General features: G+C 42.6%; 1 protein-coding gene across 2 annotated transcripts in view; it reads left to right on the top strand.

The window, feature by feature from the left end:
• LOC147716791 (dehydrogenase/reductase SDR family member 1-like) overlaps positions 1 to 20,220 on the top strand; it is a 191,429-nt gene that overhangs the window by 71,178 nt on the left and 100,031 nt on the right. For both annotated transcript variants that reach the window (XM_086923742.1, XM_086923743.1), the window contains exon 4: positions 15,623 to 15,702. In XM_086923742.1, the coding sequence (XP_086779868.1) occupies positions 15,623 to 15,702 (80 nt within the window). The remainder of the gene's footprint in view (positions 1 to 15,622; positions 15,703 to 20,220) is intronic.

The raw sequence follows: 20,220 nt of genomic DNA, 5'->3' as shown, positions 1-20,220 counted from the left end.
TCAACTCAGCCCAAGAAAAAGGTTCCGATGCCACCCCTGCATTCAGGTCACAGTCGACACGAGAACATATTTCAGATGCCCCACCTTCCGGCTCGGCACCAAAACTCACCCCAAAGCCTTCAGGCTCCGAATTGAGCCGTCTAATTTCAGGCACTGAGGTGAAACCTTTGGGGTCGTAGTCGAAATCCTGCTCAGCCCCACCTCCTTCAACGCTGAAAACATCTTTGGATCCGAAATCCTTGGCATCCAAAACACCGGCACCATGGCGAGGTTAGATTTGACCAGACTGGGAGACTTGTACCCGGATGGCCAGATCTTCTCACCCTTGGAAGATGCACTTTTTAATGCAGTTGACTTTATGGACAAATATGTATTAAGCCGCCTCCACTTTGCACTGCGCTCCACTTTCCCGACATTCCTACTGGAGCCTGCTTCGTTCCCTCCCCACACGATACGGATAGAAAAAGAAGACGGTACACACCTGATATCGAAACTTTACAGGGCATGCGCAGCACTGAAACCTGTACAGGACAGCAAGACTCTCAGAGCATGGGAACAGGACCTGAGTATTACAATCACTGATGAGTAGTGGGCCTACTGCTGCTCGGTCACGCAAGACATTTCTCTTAACAGAAGGCACAAACTCCTACATTTCAAATTTTTACGCCGCACTTATTTTACCCTGGCACTGGCACATAAAATAGATCCATCTAAGCCACACACTTGTCGCAAATGTTTTGCTTCGCATGCGGACTTCGCACATCTCACTTGGACATGCCCAAATCTACACGACTATTGGTTGTAAGTACATAACACGCTTGGGCAAATATTGAACATCCCATTGACTCCGATTCCTGAGGCTTCCCTGTTAGATTACACTGTAAATGTCCCCTCAAAAATCTGCAGGTTTGCAGCTTTAGACCTTTTATTAGCTAAGCGGGAGGCGGCACTGCACTGGGGGCGGAAAACCGCCGACTGTCCAGGGTTGGTTGCGGAGTATCGCCTATTGCAATGTAAACAGTGTTCTCTATGCATGTATGATGCCCAGCACGTCATGCCCCAAAGATATCTGGGGACACTACAAGTCGTATGTCGAGACCCTTAGACAAGCAACTGAGTCCCAGCTAGAGCAGGGTATTGTCCCGGCTGGAGTGCGATGAACCCCTTACAACGTTCAGCTTGATTGATTTCTGTACACGCACAATGTAAAGTATACAACACTGAATAGTGGGTTTGTTGTGTGAAAGGAAGAAAAGTAACTGTTAGAGGTGTACTGCATTTTTGTTGGCTATTGTGAAAGAGGTTGGTTCATGGACCCTATTGTTATCAACTGTTAATGCCATTAGTCGTCCTATTTGATGCCACTTTAAACATATCAACATGTTATTAATTACGTGAATTCTATAAGATGAGACAGCCTGTGATTGTGGACTGCTGCAAGTACATTATGGTATGTTTTTGTATTGATGGAAATGCTAAATAAAGTTTTTTTTAAACTTGCTATCTGGTTCCTAAAATCATAAAGTTTGGTTATCTAAATCTCCCACCAGACTGTATGAGCATCATTAGAGAGACCGGAAGGCCTACTACAAGAGCCTGTTATGCAGCTAAATGGAAATGTTTTGTTATCTATTGCAATGATTACACCATCAATCATCTTGATGCTTCAATTCAAAATATCATTTGTTATCTGATACACTTGTAGCCGTCGGGGCTAGGTTACACTTCTATCCGACTACATCTCGCTGCAATATGTGCATATCTACAAAATAGGCAACACTTATCTCTCTTTAGAGGGCCAGTATTCAAAGCTTTTATGGAAGGACTTAAAAGAGTTATTCCACCAAGTGTTCCACCTGCCCCAGTGTGGCACCTTAACATAGTCCTCGCAGAGGAGAGTGGGTGTACTACAGGCACTATCCATAGAAGAACCTTTTTTCCAACTTCAAAGAGACAAAGTGGTTCTTTTTACTAACCCCAAGTTTCTACCTAAGGTAGTTTCAGCCTTTCACAGCAATCAATCGGTTGAGTTACCTGTATTCTTTCCTCGACCCGATTCAGTGGTAGAAGGAGCCCTACACACCTTAGATGTTCGAAGAGCCTTTTATTTTACATGACAGCTGATTTCTGTGGGTTCTGTTTTGAACAGTGGAAGTCTGACTCTCTGGGTTCGGCCAGTGAGGAAGGAGCGAATCTATTATAGGGCTTTGTCATGGCGTCATGTGCAGAGGGTGTGGTAGGAGACAGTGTCGAAGGCGACTACTGAGAGGTCCAGGAGGATGAGGGCAGCAGTTTCGCTTCAGTCAAGGAGGGTGCAGATGTCGTCTGTAGCAGCAAGGAGAGCGGTCTCGGTGCTGTGGTTGCTTCTGAAGTCTGATTGGGAGAAGTCTAGGATGTGGTTCTTTTCGATGAGCTCAGAGAGTTGGGCATTGATAGCTTTCTCAATGACTTTGGCTGGGAAGGGGAGCAGAGAGTTGGGTCTGTAGTTCTTGAGGTCCGTTGGGCCGGTAGAGGGTGTCTTCAGCAGTGGATTGATCTTTGCATGCTTCCAGACTTCTATTTATAATTCCAATGAGGATTTACCTGATGAGAATTTAATGAATGGGGTATCTTCCTTCTGCTCACAGATTGCATTCTGGTGCTCTCTCCTGACAGTACAGGGCCGGGTTGTAAATGTAAATGTAAATTGATACTTGTATAGCGCACTACTCACCCGCAAGGGTCTCCAGGCGCTTGTACGAATACCGCTGTGGAACCCATCCTGGCTTTCCCTGTGAGTCGTCCACTCCTGGGCACCCCCAAGGTGGAGGCCAGGCATCCTTAGCGTTGTGGGGGCCGTTGTGGAGATTAAGCAAGCTATTGCCCAGAGTTGCAGAGTGGGGCTCATGATTGGAATAGGCACCGAGGCGAGAATTATCAGATCCGTGGAATTTTGAGCCCAAGACCCGCCGAGGCGGGGAGTTGAACCCTGGTCCCGGGCTAGACCTCTGCATCAGGGTCTGCCGCTCTAATCATCGAGCCATTGAGTGTCAAAATAGTTATACGGCAGAGATTGATTTACTGCTTCCCTAATATACTGATTCCCATGCCCAGAAGCACTGAATGCCATCCTGAGAGTCGTAATTTTGAATAATGGAAGTTTTGCCTTAGCCAAACTAAAGATCCCCACAGAACAAGGAGGCATTTTTTACACCGCAACATCCATTACAACGCATTCCATTACAACGCATGCCATTACAACAAATTATTTGAAACGACCTTTACAACGCATTCCACTACAACGCATACTACATTTACAACGCATATCATCACAACGCATACCATTACATTGCATGTATGGTAAGTATTGGATAGTGTAGGGGTAAAAATTACTATTCTAACTCCAGGGGGTGCAACAGTAGGGTAAGTGTTGGATAGTGTAGGGGTAAAAATGACTATTCTAACTCCAGGGGGTGCAACAGTAGGGTAAGTATTGGATAGTGTAGGGGTAAAAATTACTATTCTAACTCCAGGGGGTGCAACAGTATGGTAAGTGTTGGATAGTGTACGTATGCGTTGTAATGGTATGCGTTGTAATGACTGCGTTGTAATGGTTGCGTTGTAATGGCATGCGTTGCAAAGGTAGTGCGTTGTAAAAGTGGCGTTGTAAGTGTTGTTTCCCGCCCAAAGTACCACCTGGGAGCTTTTAATCCCCAAGTTGGTTTTGCCTGCAGCCTCAAATAAATTGATGCGTATTGCATATTATAGGTACTGCAGGTTTTTCTGAGTACCATACCATATGCTCAAGTGACTTAGCTGAAAAGTATTACTAGCTTTTAACAAGCCATTGGGTGGAAGAGCCACAGAGGCGTGAGAAAGCTCGGATATGTGCTATACGGGCATCCTATTTCAAGATGGTGCCCTGATACGTTTCGAATCATTGATGAAGCAATCTAGCCTCCCAGCGAGGCAGTACTTAATTCATGGGCATTTCATTGGGGAGTTGGAGTCCCTCTGGGGCATTACGGATTCTGAGAGCTCCAAATATTATTCATGATTGGGTCAGGTCAAAGGCTAAGTGTGCTAAGGAGAAGTGTGGCTCACTGGTTAGAGCGGCAGACTCTGAAGCAGAGATCAGGCCCGGGACTAGGGTTCAAGTCCTGACGCGTCAGGGTCTTGGGCTCAATATCCGCGGACTCGATAATTCTCGCCCCGGTGCCTACTCTAATCATGGGTCCCACGCTGCAACTCTGGGCAATAGCTTGCTTAATCTCCCCAACGGCCCCAACAACACTGGGATGCATGGCTTCACCTTGGGGGTGCCCAGGTGGGGCATCTCACAGGGAGAGCCACAAAGGGTTCTACAGCGTTATACAGCGTCGGAACGCCCCGTTACTGGGGCAGCTGTGCGCTTTACAACTATACTACATTTACATTTACATTTTCTGATTGGTTATATCTGTCCTGGATCTATCAGTGGCCACCTTGACTTAACTCTGGGTTAAGTGGCAAACAGATGTCAGTCGCCCATTCATACAGAAAGAATGGGACCCATACATCCAGCATAACATACTCCATTGAGCCTATTTAACCCTAGCATGGCTCAGTAAAAAGCCTATAATGTCACTTCTAACTGTCCACGCCGCCATACTCCAAACACATTTATAACAAGGAACAAGAGAACGCTCACATTGAGCCTAGGGTGAGTGAAGTACTTGACTAAGAAACAATGGCTCCTGTGGACTAATAACCTTGATATAATAATAGTAAGCATGAGCGAATTTTGCGGATCTCGCGTTCGCGAATTTTGCGGATTTGCGGATTCGCAATCCGCAAAATCCGCGAATTCCCGCGAATTTGCGGATTTTTTTTTTTTTGTGTTCGCCCGTGTTTCTGCCAGTTCGCGAGGGTTTTGTACACTTTCGCAAATTGCGAACTTACCTGTCGGGTCGCAAGTTTCGCGAACTTGTTGTTTCTACGTGTCCAGCCTGTTTGGGACACTCTTCTTCATCACTGCCACTCTCTGTCACCACTGCCACTCTCTGACTACTCATGCCACCCTCTGGCCCACCCATGCCACCCTCTGTTTCATCACCACACCCTCTGGTTGTCCAGTGTACATTATTTTCGGCAAAGCAAAGCACACCTTCCCTGCCTCAAGTGACCTGAATTAATTTGGGGCTGATTAATGTGTCACAGAATATTTTTTTAGATGGCACCTGCTTCCTTAGTGCGCCCTGATTAGTGATCTTTTGCACTTGCTAAGTGCTTTCATTGTTGCAAAATTAGTTACAACACCTGCCCTGCCCCAACTGACAATAATGAATTAGGGGCGGATTAATGGATTTTAACTTCCAGCCTGGCTCCTGCTTGTCTCCCTTAGCTGTAATTCAGGACCTTTGTGGCATATGTGTAACTATTCTGAGGTTCAGAGCAGGGTCACATAATAGTTTCAACTGGCAACTGAACTCTGGAGGGGCCCCTCAGGAAGCACTACAGGAAATGGCTACTAATGATGAGCCTGAACTTTTGAACCTGGTAAGTAGTTACTTTCAGTTTTGCTAAAATCGTATTTCTGCAATTTTGCACTTATTCGCGGGGCGCGAACTCACGCGAACTCACGCGAACGGTGCGAGCAGTGCGAGCAAAATCCGCTGCTCGCGGATTTGCGGATTTTGCGGGAGATTCGCAAATCTCGCGGATTGCGGATTTCCTGAAAATCCGCAAAATCCGCGAGCGAAACGGATTTTCCGCCCATGCCTAAATAGTAGGAAGTTCTGCTCAATGGCAATAGTAAGAGTTATTGTGTGATATCTGAGACAGAGCAGCAAAACACACATGGAAAGCGATAAACAATTTTGTTTATGAAATATATTGAAATAACATGAATAACCATGAACAAAAAAACTTTTTGGGCGAAAGGTGTCCCGTGAAAGTATAAGGAACCTATAATGAAAGTGACATATTTTTGCGACATATGTACTTGGTTTCCTTAAAAACGAAAAGCGACCATTAACAGATATATGTTTTATAATCAACACTTTCTACAATAAAAAGTGCTAAGTGTTGATTCGCTTTTAAAGAAGTCGACGGCCTTTCGACCCTGTTGTGTAAGGAAGGGTCTCTTCAGGACCTCCAATGGAAGGGACACCTAGGAAAATTAAGGAATAGTGCAAGTACTGGGCAGATAAAGGACAGTCTTGCGGAGTTGGTAGGAGGGGACTCGGGAATGAATAACCTGAAGGAATATATGCACTATCTTGTGTGTGAAGTGTCAGCGTGTGTTGCAGTGAAGAAAAAGGAAAAGATGACTCACAGGGTGACCCAGCCTGGCACTGAGTGATATGAAGGAAAACAAAACAAGGCAGATTAGACCAATAGTAAAGTAGAGCATATGGCCACAATCCAGTAGGTTCTGGGATAAAACGTACCCCATGTGAGGGTTATGGTGGAGGCACGTCTTGTATACATCTGTGGTTGGGCTGATCCAAATGAGGGCGCTGTTTAACAGAGAATGGGGCTGTTAGACCATATTGCTGTCTGGCAGGTAGGAGAATGCTTTAACGCATATGCCTGTCCACTTACCCAAAGGGTGCGTCTGCACGCCGAGTCACCGAGAGACAGATTGCTTCTGTAGCAATAATAATCTTCAAGTTTATCTAGAATGATAACAGACAGAGTGCAAATTAAAACTCTGTGAAGGGCTCGAACGGGATGTTTACATTACGCGCCGTGCGCGTCTCTCAACTTACATTTCGTGGATTCGAAAGTGTCTTCTCCCGGGTGGATGCGAAGCAGACGTGTGTAATCACTCTGCTCGGGACGATGACAAGGGCCAACTGGGATTTTCAAGGTATTTAAGGAAGAGTTTGCGCGCCTCGGATGGCCGTGATGGAGCAGCAGGGCTGCAGGGTTCTGATCATCGATCAGTGAAGGTAATAAAGATAAATAAAAGACTATGCGTAGAGGCTGTGAAAGGTCGTGGGGCCGCTGGGTGTCAGATGTAAGTGTTCTGCATATGTATGATGCGATGACACACACTAAGGAGTTAAAAATAATAAAGAGGTGTGAAAGGTAAAAACGAGCGTGATCTTTCTTAACCTTGACCTTGACACAGTCCTTTCAATGCGTAACAGTAGTTTTTGCTAATAATTAATATACGTAAATGACAGTGGGAATGTCAAATGTGTTCCACCGTGTTAGTCAAATTGAATTGTTGTTCCCAAAATACTGTGAACATTTCTACTTTTTAAATAAGACATTTGTACTTGTGCATGCATTTCTTGCAGGCCTACTAATATCCCGTAGTTTCATGATCATTAGACACATTGATAACTCACTGAACAATGTGAAAATTCTACAGTCGAAACTTGATAATTTCCAAATAGACCATATGTTTTCATATAAATATACACAGGAAGGGTTAAACCCAGTAAAGTCAAGGGACCTGGGTAGTTATGAGGTACAAGGGAAAGGGGTCCCAGAAAAAGAACTAATAATTACAATTTAGTGCACTTATTTCAAAAAGACAAATTATTCAATGCAAAAGAATTTATTTCAAAATTGCATTATTACCTTTCATTGGTTAGGTTTTCGTCAACATTTTTTCACAAACTTTATGTAAATGTGCCCACATACACAACAGGGAGGGGAGGTGAAGTGAGGGAAAGTGTCAAAGATAAAGTAGTATTAAGGGGAATAGTCAGAGTCATTCGTGACAGGTATTCATCATAGCTCCAAAAACAATGTTCATGTGGTTCCTTGAAACAAGGGCCACAATATCACGCTCATATAATAAATATACAGCAACCTAATTTAACATGCATGTCCTGCAGGTCACACGTTTCTCCTGGCATCATGTTCGATAGTCTACATTCTTTGGCTAACATAAATCAATGTACATAGCTGTGTACATAGTAAGCTAGTCTGTCATAGAACACAGTGGAGAATTGTAGTCTTGGTGTTAGGCATTTCCTGTCCGTGGTATTCACAGACAGGAGGTACTGTGTTGTGGTCTAACTTGAACTGGCTGAAACAGTATAAAGGGAGTTTAACTCTCTAATAAAAGAGAGAGGGACCCCACGCCAAAGGGATAGGGTACTGAAACTGACTATATGTCAAAATAAATTCCCTTTGGGTTGTTTCAAGGAAAGAGCACCAATTCTTACAGACCATAAGACAAATAACACTCACTCTTATAAGACCTTTCAGTTGGAGCAAAGCAATATACAACAAACACTTCTATAAAAACAAAATGGATTCAATGTGACATTTTATTCTTGTAAAAACCAAATAAAAACAAATATAAAATTATTTTCTTTTTCAAAAGAATTAGAAATTGGGAAAACAGACAATAAAGAACGGAACAAATCAGATACACATTCTAAAACTAAAACTAGAAACAGTTCCTAAAAGTAATTCCTAAAAGTAATAAGGGAGGTGCAAAATCAAGGTAAAGATTCTACGACAGTTAGAATGATCCTTGTTCATTATGTGTTGCACTTCTCCCCTTAGCTCAACGCGTTTCAACGGACATTAAAATACAGCCGCCTTCATCAGGAGTTGCCTGTCTTCCCAAAATTAATTTCTGAAAATTAAATAAATAGCGCTTTAGATTCCAATTACATAAAAGTTATACAACATATCACAGGTGAATCCATAGTCAAAACAGAAATGACAGTCAGAAAGAACAATGCTCCAACATAAGTCCTGGTATATTCAAAACAGATAAGAGACAATTACCTAGAAAACACATTCAACGTATGGCAATATAACAATATCAAGAGAAAATATCATGTTTTAACAAACAATAAAGAATAGCAATGCAATATGACACGTACATACATGTTAATTAAAAAAGGGGAAACTCTACATGTATACATCACATAACATTTCATCATTTGCGGCAAATTTTAGATAGGTCACTATAGGGAACAACACTCTCCTATACCTTCAGAATCTTTGTTAACATTTCATATTGGTCAATGGTGTTATACCCATCAAGAATAGTATATATAAACATTATAAAACATTACTCATATACGAGGTAGTTCATTCATAATAGGGAACAGTATTCTCCTATTACTAAGAAGTAAGTAGTCTACTCCGGGGGAGTGAAAGGTTTAAGCTACAATATCATTAGAGTGTATACTGATATGGAATTTTTATATATATTTCTACACTTTAGACCTCAAGTAGTAGGCGTTTACGCTTGTGTGGATGGCATTCGTCATAGGAAGTCTCGTGAGTGCTCTAATAAGGTATTCTCTCCTCCTTTTTACGACCTTTTAATTTCCCTTTAGGGTCTTTGAGCTGAGTGGTATAGCTTGTGTATATCTGTCCTTCCACTATAGCAAGTTTTGTAAAATGGGTGCATTTCTACTCACCAGTATGAACCATTGTGAAAGATTGATCTATGTGTCTTAGTAATAGGAGAATACTGTTCCCTATTATGAATGAACTACCTCGTATATGAGTAATGTTTTGTAATGTTTATATATACTATTCTTGATGGGTATAACACCATTGACCAATATGAAATGTTAACAAAGATTCTGAAGGTATTGGAGAGTGTTGTTCCCTATAGTGACCTATCTAAAATTTGCTGCAAATGATGAAATGTTATGTGATGTATACATGTAGAGTTTCCCCTTTTTTAATTAACATGTATGTACGTGTCCTATTGCATTGCTATTCTTTATTGTTTGTTAAAACATGATATTTTCTCTTGATATTGTTATATTGCCATACGTTGAATGTGTTTTCTAGGTAATTGTCTCTTATCTGTTTTGAATATACCAGGACTTATGTTGGAGCATTGTTCTTTCTGACTGTCATTTCTGTTTTGACTATGGATTCACCTGTGATATGTTGTATAACTTTTATGTAATTGGAATCTAAAACGCTATTTATTTAATTTTCAGAAATTAATTTTGGGAAGACAGCCAACTCCTGATGAAGGCGGCTGTATTTTAATGTCCGTTGAAACGCGTTGAGCTAAGGGGAGAAGTGCAACACATAATGAACAAGGATCATTCTAACTGTCGTAGAATCTTTACCTTGATTTTGCACCTCCCTTATTACTTTTAGGAATTACTTTTAGGAACTGTTTCTAGTTTTAGTTTTAGAATGTGTATCTGATTTGTTCCGTTCTTTATTGTCTGTTTTCCCAATTTCTAATTCTTTTGAAAAAGAAAATAATTTTATATTTGTTTTTATTTGGTTTTTACAAGAATAAAATGTCACATTGAATCCATTTTGTTTTTATAGAAGTGTTTGTTGCATATGGCTTTGCTCCAACTGAAAGGTCTTATAAGAGTGAGTGTCTTTTGTCTTATGGTCTGTAAGAATTGGTGCTCTTTCCTTGAAACAACCCAAAGGGAATTTATTTTGACATATATAAAGGGAGTTTAACTCCTTAACCACATTGCTGCGGCGGTTATTTTTCCGCTGTGCGGCTTTTTTCCAAAAGCCGCGTTAGATGACGAGCTCAGCTCGTCATCAGCAGCGAAGGGGTTAATTCTGTCACAAATCCCCACCACTCCTCGGCAGAAATAAGCCCCCGATTGATGGAGTCAGTGTGTTCTATCCATCTACATTCAAGCCTTTGTAGTATATGTGTAAGATCACCTCCTCTCTCTGGAGTGAAATGGCTCCAACCCTTTGGGATGCAGTTTGTACTATTCGCTCTGCTACCACTGGCCACCCAACGTTGAACAGATTCGAATATTGCAAATTGGGGCTTTACAAGCATCCTGAAGCTGGTAGAGCAGCAAGTAGATTCTTAGCCATGGCGTTCGTGATAGCCAGGCATTTGATCACAATAATATGGACGCTCTCATCCCTGTCAGAAATAGCCCACTGCCATTCCACGGTGGTTCAATGGGCAGACGTGGAGTCTATCCCGGAGGTGGAAGAGGCAAGAGGACATCTGCAAATACCCCATTGCTTCCGCGTGGTAAAAGTTGATCTTTTTTTTCAGAGGCTGTCTTCAAGATGACCGTTGACCACCATAGACTGAACCCACTGTTCCAACACATCAATGCTGTGCACAGAATTACAATGTGGAACCTATTTGGAGTCCTCGCTGTAGGTGGGCTCCCCTGACAGTCGGCATATAAACCAATGAATAATGCACCTTTAACTCCGTCACCATTACTGCTTATAATATATGATTAGTTCTGCTTTTGTTTGAGTCTGTTCGGTTTTCCTTATTGTTATGTCATGGTTTAGCAGTTTCCATGTATCCAAAGCGTCAAAAAGATACTGCAAGTTATTGACAAACTGACGTCACTAACTTGAATGGTCCCTTTCTCAATGTGTCGTTATAGCTGTCTATGGGGCCAATGCCTCAATGATTAAGTCATAATGCCAGGATGTAGTCAGTGTATTTGGTGCTAAAAAAGAAAATTGCACATTTTTAAATGTAGATTAGAGGGACGAACTGACTGGATTCATAGTTATCTAATATTACAACAGATCTGAAATGCTTAATGTCATTTATGTGACAGGGCACGTTTACCCATGCAGCAAAATGAATGGGCTAAAGAGAAAAATATAGCTTATTCTTATGGTAGCAAACACAGTGTGTCTTTGCATTTTACTTTACAGTGACTACATGGTGTAGGTGGGTGCTCCAAACGTATTCATATTTTGGTATTTGGTTGCTTTGGCTCTTGCATGCAAATGTTGTTTCTGATTGTATGATACTGTTGACCTGTTGATTTACTGCTCTTCCATGTTTCATTTGAGTACTCATTTACTAACGCATGCCTGCAGGAGTTTTGTTAAATTCTTGCAGGATCTTAACGGTGTTAGGTTCCTACAGGAGTTGTATATAATGTCTGCAGGAGCTAAGTAGGGTCCCAGCAGAAACTCACTGGTTTGCCTGCTGGAGCCCAGTTTGAAGCCTCGAGCAGCTGCATGTGGTGCCCCTAGAAGCCAAGCTGGGTGACTGCGGGAGCTCTGTTAGGGGAGATGGGTGGCATATGACACCATTCTGTCATAGGAAGCATGTGAACTTGAGTGTTATGATTGGGTTTCATACCTGTGAGAGAGACCAAATCAGTACTGGCAAAGGTTAGAGAGAAATGGCTCAGCTCTCTGATCATGGGTTACCTGATGTACTGATAGTTCTTGACCTCAGCACATACAGCACAGTTGGTCACGACATTATACTAGATTTACTATAACACTGGATGCGGGTGTCAGACACCATCCTGGACTGGATCTGATCTTTTTTTCTCCTTTTGGGAGTAGGAACTAAAAAATGTTCATGAGTACATTCCATCATAAAAAATGATTCTTTTTAAAACTACATCGATTTACCGTCTACTTAGGCCTCATTACTCAAGCAATTGACCAGTGAAGTGGTGATTGCAGTCTTCGGTAAAGATTTTCAACTGGGAATAATTTACTCCCTTCTTTTGGAATTTAAAAGTATGATAACTTTTGGGGAATCAAAATAACTTCTTTAATCTCTGAGAATATATTTAAGTAGGTTAGGAAATAAAAAATATATTCCTAGTGTGAAATAGTGGGTAGCTATTTTAGGTTACCCATTGCTGTCTTTACAATTGGAATATCATGTAAATTAAAAGGTGGAGTTTTTACCTTAAGTCTCTGATGGGGTCGTTGATGGAGCTATACTAGGGCAGCATGTTTGGAAGCATGGATAGAATCTGTGTATCTGTCTTCCCTGTGTTTTTCTTTTGAAAAATGTTTCCGGATTATTTGGCATGAATCTGGTTTGTGAGACATTTATGTGCTCGGCTGGTTCAAGAAATGTGTAGACAATACTAAAGTCTCATCTGCTGAAGAAGGAACCTGATTCGTTCATGGTAATATATGTACTAAATATTTGAACGAATATGTATTTCGAGGAACATATGCAGCATGTACCTGAATCTCAGAAGTACAGCAGGCGGCTGTCACTCAGCAGTGTTGTTAATCTGCCTGGCCATCTCCTTGTGTGCGGCATTGAAACCGCCAAAAGAGTCCGGATTGACTCAGAGTTCTTTTCTATCATGGTATTTGCTGTGGGCAAGGGCATGACGTTTCTAAATATGGTATTATATAGCACAAACCTAGCTACAGATCAGCAAAGCTCTCTGCAAATGTGGGAGAGGATAGGGAATCATCATAGCCTAGAGAGAAGAGGTACATATAAAGAACAGGATAATTAGTGAAGTAGAGAAGGGAACAGAGGAGAAAGATATGTGTGGACGGCAGCCATCACAAGATGTCCAAGGAGAAGGAGAAACTACACAGACTCTGTAAAAGTCTTACTGTTTCTCCAGTTTCAACATCTGAGAGTAGTAGACAAAGGACTTTAAGGTTTTGTGGACAGTATTCAATTCATAAGGGTGACAGGGAAGGTTACCAGGCCTCGCAAAAATCATAAAAATGTTACTAGACCTACAGGTCGAGTAACTTGAATAATCTACATGACCTAAATGTAATGTATTTACCCCGTAAACTGGTCTGAAATTGTGTGATAATTGGCAACTATTTTATTTCACAGTCTTTTTCCACATCCTCACATATGAGTGCACCTTCAAATATGTGAGTTCAGCATTTCTTCTGTACAAAACAAAACTCTTTTGTTTGATTAAATAGACTAAACATTTTTCTCCATGTGTTATAAGAATCTAGCCCACTTATTGGGTACACATGTTCCCTAACTTGCCCCTCAGTTTACTAATAGCATTTAAAATGTCAGATTTAAAGGCATCTTTATTGCTCTTTCACTTTCTGACTCAACAGAACACATTTTCGTTGTCAACTCTCCAGAACGGGCGAGTTGATCCTAAATATAGCACAACCTGATAAAATCTGACTCACCATAGCAAGTGGGAGAGTAGATTTTTCGAGGCCTGATTACCTTGGTCAAATCTAGGGCTGACCGCTGGCCAAGGGGTCATGCCTGTTCATTGAAAGGAACTGCTGTCACAGTGGTTCCTTTCAATATACCGAAAAGGTTGGTGACGGGCTGCCATTGGTTTTGACAGCCTTTTGCCAAACATTTCCAAAGGTTTTTGTTTTCAGAAACAAACTCCCAAAGCAGGAGTTTGTTTCTGAAAAAGAAAATCTAATGACCAACACCCTGGGAGTGCTCTCCTAGTGTGTGGGGCTATTATTGGGTTTTTTTCTGACCCTCACCGCAAGGGTTTTCTCGACTGTGACAGACAAAAAAGAATGACATCATCCACCCAAAATAGGCCGGGCAGTATAATGTCCTTCCTCTGACAGCCGATATGCCATCTCACCATTGGATTACGTTTTCAGTCGATGGAACCAACAAGGGCTCTTTCGACAGAAAACTTGCGGTCCACCTGTCTCTAAATGAGGCGGGCTGACCAAGGGTTTGGCAGACAGGGTTCTCCATGATGTTTGCAACAGAGTACCCTGTCCACCCAATTCTAAATCTGGCCCAAAAATCAATAGTCATGCCTCTCTTGACTTAAGGTAAAATTGTTCATGAAGGTCTACACAATAACCATAACCAAAAATTACAAGGACTATTGTAAAAGGCTGCTAGGCGTTACTTTAACAGAAACAAGTCTGACCACATTACCCCGTTTCTAGAATATCTGCATTCGCTACAAGTCACTTTTCACCAAGTCCATGGCCCAATGGAGAAACATCTCCACTGCCAGCAAATTCTGGCAGAAGAACAATTTCCTGCCTGCCAATTCTACCAAGTCCGGTTCAAATAAATTAAGCATGGCAGCAGATCTCTTAGCGTCTGGGTCCACAGCTTTGTAACGTTGTTGATCCATCACTGAGGACCAAGCCAAACCGTTTTCAAACCATGTCCACTTACACAAAAAGAGTCACTCTTCAAGTGTGTCTTCAGTCACTCCAGAGTCTCTGCAAATGTGTTGAAGTACCGATCTCTGCCTTGCCAAAGACAAACACCATCTTCCTCAGAACAGAGGAGATCCGCTGTCATATTCTTAGAACTAATGAACTCAAGATATCAAGATGGTGTTGAACCAAATTCCTTATTAAAATAATAATACCTGATTCTTCAAACATGTACTTGTGCACAAACAGACATTGAGCACTTCTTTAACAATAACATTATTCGCATAGGACCATCTTACACAATCATGACTTTACACAAAAAACACCACTTCATGCTCAATACACACCACTTCATGCTCAATACACAAAAACATTTCACTTTAAACTTGAAATCACTCTTGTTTGTTTTACTTGCCATATCATTGAGGATGTTTGGTTTAGGTAAGTTGAAGCTGCTCTTGAGAGCTCACTCTAAAATCTCTTGGTATCTGGATGATTGAGATTAATGATGCTGGATTATATAATGGGGTTGCAGAAGATGTTGTTGGAAGATGAATTGATAGGGATAGATACAAAAATATGTTTGGGGCAAGCAGCAGCCTGACAGCATGGATGAAGCGAAGGTAGCAGTTTATATGGCAGGGGGAATAAACTGGTTGAGATAAAAGGAAGACAAGGAGCCGTTTAGTCTAGTCACCGATTCCCACACTTGCAAGGACCATTGTATTAGGAGGTCCCAGGTTGACCTTGAAAACAGAAGACCCAGTCATCTCACTCACAGTACTAAATCAGGAACTTACTGATGTTTCTCCTGGAATTTTCTGTTTCGTTGCAGGCAATTATGTCAAACATGAATAATGCGTTCTGGGAGTGCCCAGCTTCCTATTGGGACAATCTGAACAACGCTGGTCTTAGGTAGGTACACAGTCCCCGAGGGACACGACTGACCGATGGATTGAGATGCATGAAGCACATAGTGCAGGGAAGTAAAAGGGATTTGTGAGCCTAGAGACAGTTTGGTTTGATTGCCAGCACTAATCCTGGCATTTTGGTGAGCAAAAGGGAAACATTTGGCAGGAAAATGTGTGCGTCCTGTCATTTGTGGCACTCACTAAGTGTAGGCGTGAAGGTGCATAAGATTCTCCATCTTGTGACAATGAGAGAGGCGGTGCAGTTCAAGAATCTGGAGATGTCTATTGGTGGGGTGAAAGGGGAGGGGGTAGCATCTAGGGATATAGAGTAAGGGCACGAATAGAAGTGTGTTGGAAAAAGTGTCTCAGAACTAAAAATCTGGGTGAGTTGTATTTAAGTGAAGGCTTTCCCCCGGGTTGTATATCAGAATATCAAGCACAAACTTGGGGGCCGATTATGATGGCGGACGGACTTGCGTCCGTCCGCCACCACTGAGTGCGAGGGACCGTCCGCATGGGCAGCGGCGGTCCCTCCATGACAATTAGGATGTGACCGCCACCCTGGCGGTCACATCCTGTATTGTTTACATTGCGGCGGGTGCTGCTTGAAGCGGCACCCGCAGCAATGTAAAAAATGACAACAGTGCATTTGCATGCAGAAAGAGGCAGGCACCTCGCGGTGCCTCCCGCTTCGTGCACGCAAATGAAGGGGGTTACCATAGGTACCCCCCATGTGCACCCCCCACACCCCCTTCACCTAGGGGGGCCGCAACGGGCCCCCGCAGTGCAGAACCGTATGCTTTTCCACGGCGGAAATGCCGCCGTGGAAAAGCATAGTATTGCAGACATCCTAATATGCCTGGCGGTGTCTGATAGACACCGCCAGACATGTTAGTGCTTTTCCGCCGCGGTCGGAAGGCGACTGCGGCGGAAAAGCTGCGGACATAAAAGCAGACCCACCAGCCATCCTAATTTGGCGGTGGGTCTGTGGAGGCTCCGCAGTGGATTTCCCGCATCCTCCGGGCCGGCGGTGGCTTCCGCCGGCCCGGAGGATGCGGGAACTCCGCAATCATAATTAGCCCCATAATGTGCTACAAAAGCATTGCACTAAAAACTCAGACTGCCAAAATATTGTGAAGGTATGTATGCAAAGGAAAGTATACATTTGCTATTCATTACTCCACATCTACATACCTTGAAGATGTTGTATCAACAAGGTGTATATGTAAAGTTAAGAATAGTAAATCTGTATTTATTTAGCTTTACTTACCTTCAAAATATGTTTTTAGTCTTTATTTCTGGCTAAGGTATTTTTGTTCTACAATATTTGAAAATTAGACTTTCTGGTACTGTACCTCCCCTGGGATTTCTAGTGGCAAAGCACTTCTGAAAGATTGGGAGACCCTTGTACAGTGTCAAAAACGAATATAATGATTGTGGCCAGACTCTCATTCTGTTCTTGCAGCGAAGTCTTCACCATGTATACATTTGTCTTTGTATGTTCATTTCTGTACTCTACCATGCCAATCTCTGCTGCCCCCAGTTCAGGACTGAGGCAGATGTCATCAAATCTAGGTTGGAAATTCAAAGTTTTACTTTGAAATACATAAAGTTTGAAACTTTCAGTTCGAAACTTATAACTGTCTGCCTTTTGCATCTAACTGTAACATATTTAGGGCTAGTACATATGCCAGAAATGTTTATATGCCTCAAACGCGTATCCCTCACATTCTCCGCCCCAGATCGCGATCAGGTGATGCCATTTTTCCGTGTGAAAGAGCTGATGATGGGAAAACCCTCATGGTGGGTCATATACTGGCTAACATGATGTCGAAAAGGCCACCTTCTTCCAGTGTGATGTCAACAGTACTTTTTCATGTCTGAGAACATCATGCACACCAGGATGTCCCTTGATGGGTAAATAACAAAGCTTTCCCCTGGGGAGTGCACGACAAAGACCAGCCTAGTGAGGCAATGCATTTTATTTTCCAAAGAGAGGCAATCGTTTTACTAGTTTGATTACGGAAAATAAAAATATAAAAATTCAGACTGCTGTGTTTCCATGGCATTTTGATAATCTGGATCTCTATTGATGCCACCAAAGTGGCTTCCTCCTGAAAGACAAGAGCCTTTTTGGTAAAAAAAATAAATATATATCGCAGAATGTTTAAGATGCCTCATACCCTCCTTCTTATCCCTCACGTTCTCCACCTCAGTTAGCGGTCAGGTGATGCCATTTTTGCCGATGGCAGAGCTTCTGACTGGAAGAGGTCATTCGCGGGTCATCTGCTGCCTAACATGATGTCCAAAGGGCCACAATTATACTAAGCCATGCCAACTGGGTTTTTTGTGTGTATGAGACCCACATACTCACCATGGTGCCTCTTGACAGCTAAAAAATAGCAAAGACATCCTATCCCTTGGGTATTACGAGACAATGCCCAGTCTATTGGGAACAATGTATTGTTTATTTTCCAAAGAGAGGCAGTTGTTTTGGTGGTCTGTCTATTAAAAATAAAATACACATCAGACCATCATGTCTCCATGACATTTTGATCATCTGGCACTCTATTTTTTGTCACCAACGCAACTCCCACCATGGAAGCCGGGGCCGCTTTGGTTAACAAACCCTGGGCTGAATTCTTTACAAATGGCAACCGATCATGACCGTGCTGTAATGCCAGAGTCTAAATAATCGTTTTACTAAGTCTGTTTGGAAAAAAATAAGAAAAAGTTAAGGTAATAGTAGCAGTTCCGTTTTTAAAAAAATGCTTCCTTAATAAATAATTTTCTAATTAAACATTTCGAAGTCATTGCTTTTCTGAATAATCCCCTAACTCGTGGTTGAGCTGTAATGCCGAAATCAGCAGGAGCTGCTGGCCGAAAACGATACACAAGTAATTCAGGGGGTCCATCCTCAGGATTTCTTTATCTGCTCACATTTCAGCGGGAAAAACCAAGTCAAATTCCTGATGGGAAAACTGCCAGCTACGCAGAAAAACTGCTGGAATTGGTTCCTTGATACTAATTCCTGCACTTATAACACATTCCGAGCATCCGGACTCTTACTTGGGATGAATTCCTTCAAAAACTCATGATCTTGGCGATATCGGGAATTCCCCAATGTGGGAAATCCCCACCAGTTTACTTCGGTAGTAATGAAGTCTTCACTGTTTGAAATTATTGCTGCAGTATTTTGCAATATGTGGTGATTGTGTTTTATGGATGAGACTCAGTAGCTGCTGTGGGAATATTAAAGGTTGAGGGGGCCCTGCTCATTACAGTAATGTGTCTTCCCATTGGCAGGAAAGTGAGGCCATCCAGTTTGGGAATCGGGACATGAATGTGATGAGAGGATGGGGGGAGGAGAATGCACGGCTCACTATCGCCTCTCACAGTGTAAACCATGGGTCCTTGGATTCGTAGCAGCCTGTCCAGCTCAAGAGTCTCTATACAGTGGCAGCCTTTGGAGGGATCTGTAGTAATGGCCAGTGCTGGGTTTTGCTTGGATGTCCACAGCACAAACCCCACTCATCCAGGCCACAGAGAGCCTGTCAGGGGGATACAATTGGGGCAGGCACGAGGATGCTTCCTTTGGTGATCCATTGGGTGCAGTAGTAGTGAAAGCAGTGTGAAACTCGTAAGTGTTGTCTTCCATCACGATGACGTACTTACTGCTTGTTCTCCTTGTTGCATAGACACACTTGAGGTCAGGTTACTGACCACCACAGGAACCACCAGAGGGCACCCCTTGTGTTGACACTTTGGTCTTTTGTTTCCTTCATTGTTTCATTGGCCATTGTCTTTTGGGTCTCATCACAGGTTTTGATTAGAGTGTCTCTTACACCATGTCATCTGTCTTCGAATGGTACAAACATTTCCTTGCGGTTTATGTGTTTGTGCCTTGCAGATAAGTTGTTGAAGCGATGATTGGCCTTTTTTCCAGGTTTGCTTAGAACAAGGACTTTAACAACTCTAGAAATGAAGCATTTTCGTGCTGTTGTTCTTTCTGACTCTGGCTAAATGCTGCAGGAAGAGAATATTCTGTGTAGAGCTGCTCTAGGCTTGGCTTTAGTCTGGGGCACATCTTTCCGTAAGAAGAAATGCACTGGGCAATAACCCTGCAAAGGAGGGTGTTCTTATGCGAGGGGGTACTCCAAAATGGCCCTCTTAAGTGGGTGCATGTGATGGAGAGTGGGACACCGCGACGGATTACAGAGAATAATGTGCATGAGTGTCAGGGGGCAGGGCAGTTTAAAACCTCAGCTCCTTTCACTACCAGTGGACCTGGTCTATGCAAACAAGGCTGGGATGAGCTTCAGCAGGTGAATGCAGTGACATCTTAAGGATTTTGGGGGCCCTGGGTCAAACATATTTTGGGGGGCGCCTGTTCGAAACTGCTTTGAATGTATGAACCAATGTCATCGCTTTCATGACCTCTTTGGCCAATTCACTCACAGTGTACAGGCACACTTGCTCAAATTGTAAAAGCATTTACATCTAATATTCAGGGATTGTTGTG

Source organism: Lissotriton vulgaris, chromosome 5, assembly GCF_964263255.1.
Source record: "Lissotriton vulgaris chromosome 5, aLisVul1.2, whole genome shotgun sequence".
Taxonomy (NCBI): domain Eukaryota; kingdom Metazoa; phylum Chordata; class Amphibia; order Caudata; family Salamandridae; genus Lissotriton; species Lissotriton vulgaris.
The sequence above is the reverse complement of the archived record's forward strand: the minus strand, read 5'-3'. Positions and strand labels throughout refer to the sequence as shown.